Consider the following 5,868-nt stretch of genomic DNA (forward strand, 5'->3'; position numbering starts at 1 on the left):
ATAATTGGTTCCCTCAACTCGCACAGACTACTGAGATCACGCTACCGTAGTGGACTATGAATGCCAATTTAACTAAATCCCTCCTTTAATCTAAAAAAAAAAAAAAAAAAAAAAAAAAAAAATCTAACTGGCTAGTTCATTCATCAATCAAGGATCTTTGGTCCGTCAAGTTTTATTCTAAAAATTTCATTATTTGTCCCGCACCAACTCTGTCCTCCCACTTTCCAAAGTGATGGAATGAAATGCCTTGGAATCGAAGGCTTTAGTAATTCGGATCACTGGAGAGAAAAGAACCGGGAAAAGAAATGCACAAATTTTTGAGTTTGGGGATTGCAAACATGGGGAAAGGGCACCATCTTCTGGTTAGATATGGGAAGGAGCAGGAAAAAAGCGGACCCCAGGATAAACAGCTGGTTTCTTTCTATTTATTTATTTACTTATTTACAATTGAAGCATGATTCATTATACATATTTTGGGGGTACAGTATTGACTATCAGTATTTATACACAACATATGTGATGATCAAATAAATACCAGCAATAAGCCGCCCATCTTTCGCGCAGGCGCAACTCGAGACCCACCCCGCCTGGAGGCTCTGACCACTCTGTGCGCCGCGGGCAATGTGATTGACAGAGCAACAGTCCGGTCTCTGACATAAACTCGTCACTCCGGAAGCTATGACCCGATCCTTCCGGGTCTGCGCTCTCCCAGCATCCTTTGCCTTCCGGCTGTGGTCTGCCCAGTCCGGCCAGTCCCGCCTTGCGCGCCCATTTCGAGCCCGAGTTTCAAGCTTTGTTCTCCAGGCTGATTTTTCCAGCAGAGGGTTCTTGGGCAGTGGCTATGGGGGCAGGAATGGCGCAGCTGGAAGGTTACTATTTCTCGGCTGCCTTGAGCTGTACCTTTTTAGTGTCTTGCCTCCTCTTCTCCGCCTTCAGCCGAGCGCTGCGAGAACCCTACATGGACGAGATCTTCCACCTGCCGCAGGCGCAGCGCTACTGTGAGGGTCATTTCTCCCTCTCGCAGGTGGGGTCACCAACCTGTCCCCACCCCGGGACAGGCCAGAGAGGGCCCAGCGTCCCCAGCGCTCACTTCTCTCATCCTTATCCTTAGCCCTCCCCGTTCCACCCTGCCGGCCTCGAAACGTGAAAGGAACGGGGTAATCTTTTATTCCTGTCTCTCAGATCTGTGAAATCATTTGTTAAATGAATGAATAAATAGCAGATCTGTCTCCTAGGAAGGAATGATCTAGGAGAATAATTAATGGAGAACTGAATTACTGCTCCTCCTCTTGACAACTGATGATACCTATCCCAGTTTGTCTTCCCTGGTCCCGGGGTTAGAGTATTGGGGTAATCCTTGGAAACGTCAGTAGACTTCACTTTAGCTCACCTGTCGGTCACCTCACTGTGTATTTTGGGAGTGGGATAGGATGAGATGGGAGGATCTTTAGCCGCCAAAAAGTGACAGATTACACTATTTCCCTCCCTGGGTATTTTTAGGAACTTTCTGTTATCTGGATAAACTGGCAACCAGTCAAGTCGCATACTTTATATATATATATGACTACACAAATATATAGGTACAGATACAAAAATAAAGTATACATATTATCCCTCCACTTCTGGTGACACAATAACAGGTACTGGTTAGAAATATAAATCTGTTATTAGAGAATACCTGATTTTAAATCTTGGTGCTGTTATTTACTAGTTTTGTGACGTGTACAGATACAAAAATAAAGTATACATATTATCCCTCCACTTCTGGTGACACAATAACAGGTACTGGTTAGAAATATAAGTCTGTTATTAGAGAATACCTGATTTTAAATCTTGGTGCTGTTATTTACTAGTTTTGTGACGTTAGAAATTTTCTGAGTTTCAGGTTACTCTTCTGCCAAATGACGGTAATAATAGTACCTGCTATAGGGTGTGTTGCAAGATTAAATACAGAGGTTTAGCACAATTTTTGGCCCAGTACAAGTTAGCTGTCATTATGTAGCCTGTGGTCCAATCTCTCTAACCACTTCTTTCTAAACTCATCAGAGTTCCAATTGATGTTTTCATGCTTTTCAAAACTGGAGCATTTGCAATTTAGTTACCAAAGTACAGACTCTCTAAAGAGCAGGTTTTGGAAAATAGAAAAGGATTTTAAGTTTTCTTGTCTATTGGTTGCTGATACTTTAACAATTCCAAAGCAGGTACATGGTCAAAATCTAATTTCCTTAGAGGAGACATCTGATCAGACAAGGATTTATTTAAACATGTCATAGAATAACTTCTCAAAATTCCTGTTTTGGTATTGATTGTTGGTAAAGATGAATCCTGAGCTTTACGTGTTTGTGTCTGTCCTGTCAGTATTACTTCTTGCTTTTGTTTCATTGTTGGCCTTTTATTTTTAAGTGGGATCCTATGATCACTACATTACCTGGCTTATACCTGGTGTCAGTTGGAGTGGTCAAACCTGCCAGTTGGATCTTTGGATGGTCTGAACATGTTGTCTGTTCCATTGGAATGCTCAGATTTGTTAATCTTCTCTTCAGTGTTGGCAACTTCTATTTACTATATTTGCTTTTCCGCAAGGTACAACCCAGAAATAAGGTATGTTTCAAAATAACTTATTACAAATATGTGCATTCAGGTCCACAATTATGATCAATTGGTTTTATGGGATTTAGGGGAAAATGTCTTTAATACTTAGCATATATTTTGCAAGATAAATGCAAGTCTTCCACCCCCATTTTAGAAGAAGTTTGTATTTAAATACTTGAATAACTTACTTATTTATAAAATCTTTAAAGTAAACATTTGTTAGTGAATCAAATCAGCTCAGTAAATAACTGAGCTTATTCCAGGTGCTAGGCCCCGGGACTACAGAGATCAATGAGGCAGTCTTTTCTTTGTAGAACTTACGTTTTTATTAGGAGAAACAGACTTTACCTGAGGAATTTTGAAGTTATTTAAGAATGTAGGCCCTGGAGGTGGATTGCCTGGGCTTGAATTCCATCCCTGCCACTTACTAGTTGTGTTATCTTGTGCAGGTTACCCCTTAGTGGCTCATGTCTTCAACTGTTAAATAGGAATAATAATAGAATCTACCTCATAGAACTGTTATGAAGAGTAAAGGAGCTTAATGAATGGAAGGTGCTTAGAATAGTACCCGCAATGTAGTAAGGACTGAGTTAATATTAACTATAATTTGTTTTTAACCTAAAGGTGATTTTGATGGTGTCAGTTATGAGAGATAGGCTTACAATGCTGTGAGAAGCAGAGGAGCACTTATTGCAGCCTGACTGGGAGGGAGAGGAGTGTAATGCTTCACAGAGATGTTGGCACCAGAGTTCAGCCTTGATGAACGGATAGTACTGTAGGGTGGGGAATTAATTCTGGCAGGAGAAACAACATAAGCGGAGGTAGAAAGGCGTTGTGCAACAAGGTGCAGGGAATTGCTGTTTGGTGTTACAGGATTTTAAAGTAGAGGGATCTGAGGCTGGAAGAGTGGGTGGGTGTGATGTTATGAATGTCCTTATATGGCACGGAGAGGACTTTGAACTTTATGTAGTAGGTGAAGGAGAGACTTTAACTTTAACCAAGGAATGCCGTGGTCTGATCTGGTGATTTAGAGTAAGGGGAGGATACAGTTCAAGGAGATAAGATCACTATCATATTCTGAAATAGTGTGTCAGAAAGGGCAATAGAAATTTAACTTTAGGCTTGGTGCACTATTTCAGGAAAATCCTGTAATTTCATCGTGAAAAGTAAAATTGCTGAGTATGTTAATATAAATATTATATGCATATTTACATTCTTTCTTGTGTAGAGTTTTGAAGGGATATCCTTAAAGGAAATTGGTGATGGTGACTAAATGAATACTTACTGAGGGTGCTAAGACTTAAGTTCAGGGAAATGGAGCCATCTGCACTGTGTCCTATTCATCTCCATATTCCTCATAGAACTTAGTTCATTATCTTCACTCAATAACTCCTTAACTATTGTTGAATGATTCAAAATATTTTAAGGCAAGAAGCTTTGGCACACACATGTATTATTTTAGTGACTTCCAAATGGATACATGTATGTATCCAGGAAGTACCAGGAAAAGTGCTTGTGAGTGGCCTTCAAAAAGTTCATGGAAAGGTATGTATTATCTTTTAATTGTTTTTCCATGAACTTTTTGAAGTACCTTCAGATAATGTGTTTTTGCAAAGCCAGTGTTAAGATTAGTATTGAGTAATTGTTTAATAAGATTCAAATCATTTTTTGATTTTTAATATGTCTCTTCATTAGCTCAGCAGAAATAGTGTATTTGTTTTATTGTGAAAATAATTTTAACTGTTTTTTCTTCCTTTAAGGCTGCTTCAAGTATCCAGAGAATCTTGTCAACATTAACACTAGCAGTATTTCCCACACTATATTTTTTTAACTTCCTTTATTATACAGAAGCAGGATCCATGTTTTTTACTCTTTTTGCCTATTTGATGTGTCTTTATGGAAATCACAAAACTTCAGCCTTGCTTGGATTTTGTGGCTTCATGTTTCGTCAAACAAATATCATCTGGACTGTTTTCTGTGCAGGGAATGTCATTGCACAAAAGTTAACTGAAGCTTGGAAAACTGAGCTACAAAAGAAGAAGGAAGAGAGGCTCCCCCCTATTAAAGGACCATTTTCAGAATACAGAAAAATTCTTCAGTTTCTTTTGGCTTATTCCAGGTCCTTTAAGAACTTGAGTACACTTTTCCTTTTGACCTGGCCCTATGTCCTTCTGATATTCGTGTTTTGTGCTTTTGTAGTAGTTAATGGTGGAATTGTTATTGGTGATCGAAGTGGTCATGAAGCCTGTCTTCATTTTCCTCAGCTATTCTACTTTTTCTCTTTTACTCTCTTTTTTTCCTTTCCTCATTTGCTATCTCCTAGCAAAATTAAGGCTTTTCTTTGCCTAGTTTGGAAACGTAGAATTCAGTTTTGTGTGATTACTTTAGTCTCTGTATTTTTAGTTTGGAAATTCACTTATGCTCATAAATACTTGCTAGCAGATAATAGACATTATACTTTCTATGTGTGGAAAAGAGTTTTTCAAAGATATGAAATTGTGAAATATTTGTTAGTTCCAGTCTATATATTTGCTGGTTGGAGTATAGCTGACTCATTGAAATCAAAATCAGTTTTCTGGAATATAATGTTTTTCATATGCTTATTCACTGTTACAGTTCCTCAGAGACTGCTGGAATTTCGTTACTTTATTTTACCTTATATTATTTATAGGCTTAACATACCTCTGCCAGCCATATCCAAACTTGTTTGTGAATTGGGTTGCTATACAGTTGTTAATTTCCTAACCTTTTATATCTTTCTGAACAAGACTTTTCAGTGGCCAAATAGTCAGGACATTCAAAGATTTATGTGGTAATGTCAGGGATATTTTGAACTCTAAAATTAGATTTAATATTTAGATTATCTCTGCAGTGAACAATAGAATTGGTAGAAATTATGGAATTTCTTTTAGGCATAATGATGATCCTCAGGTCACATCGGATTTCTTACATATGTTTTAAACATATATTAAGCAATAAAGAGCTGAGAAAGTTTAAGACCTACTTCAAAAGCCTGAATAATGGCAAAACATTACAATTATCTCATGATAACTCTTTGACATTGTTGGCCACCCGGAAAGCTTGGCAACTTTTCATATAAACAAGTTTTAAGAAAACTGGGTATGCTTCATAGTACTAGAACTACTTTAGTAATTCTCTTAAGAAATAAAATTGAAAAATATTTCCAAATGATCAGATAATATTCTTGATTCGAAAATTGCTTAACATTTCAGTACATGCAATTTTAACCTTGTCAGAATAGAGTCATATTAGAGG

The 5,868-nt window shown here is 37.9% G+C and overlaps 1 protein-coding gene across 1 annotated transcript; it reads left to right on the forward strand.

The window, feature by feature from the left end:
- Positions 1–536: 536 nt before the first annotated feature.
- Positions 537–5,646, forward strand: LOC103608718 (dol-P-Glc:Glc(2)Man(9)GlcNAc(2)-PP-Dol alpha-1,2-glucosyltransferase). Its single transcript, XM_008593124.1, has 3 exons — positions 537–1,024; positions 2,404–2,601; positions 4,353–5,646. The coding sequence occupies exons 1-3, from the start codon at positions 842–844 to the stop codon at positions 5,406–5,408; spliced, it is 1,437 nt and encodes a 478-aa protein (XP_008591346.1). The 5' UTR covers positions 537–841; the 3' UTR covers positions 5,409–5,646.
- Positions 5,647–5,868: the final 222 nt, after the last annotated feature.

The sequence above is a fragment of the Galeopterus variegatus genome, unplaced genomic scaffold (genome assembly GCF_000696425.1).
Source record: "Galeopterus variegatus unplaced genomic scaffold, G_variegatus-3.0.2 Scaffold8741, whole genome shotgun sequence".
Classification (NCBI taxonomy): Eukaryota; Metazoa; Chordata; class Mammalia; order Dermoptera; family Cynocephalidae; genus Galeopterus; species Galeopterus variegatus.

Excerpts from the sequence above, each read along its gene's own strand:
- LOC103608718 (XM_008593124.1), top strand. The coding sequence starts at position 842 with ATGGGGGCAGGAATGGCGCAGCTGGAAGGTTACTATTTCTCGGCTGCC. Across the intron at positions 1,025-2,403 it reads GTCATTTCTCCCTCTCGCAG|TGGGATCCTATGATCACTAC; the intron begins GTGGGGTCACCA and ends TTTATTTTTAAG. Across the intron at positions 2,602-4,352 it reads AGGTACAACCCAGAAATAAG|GCTGCTTCAAGTATCCAGAG; the intron begins GTATGTTTCAAA and ends TCTTCCTTTAAG.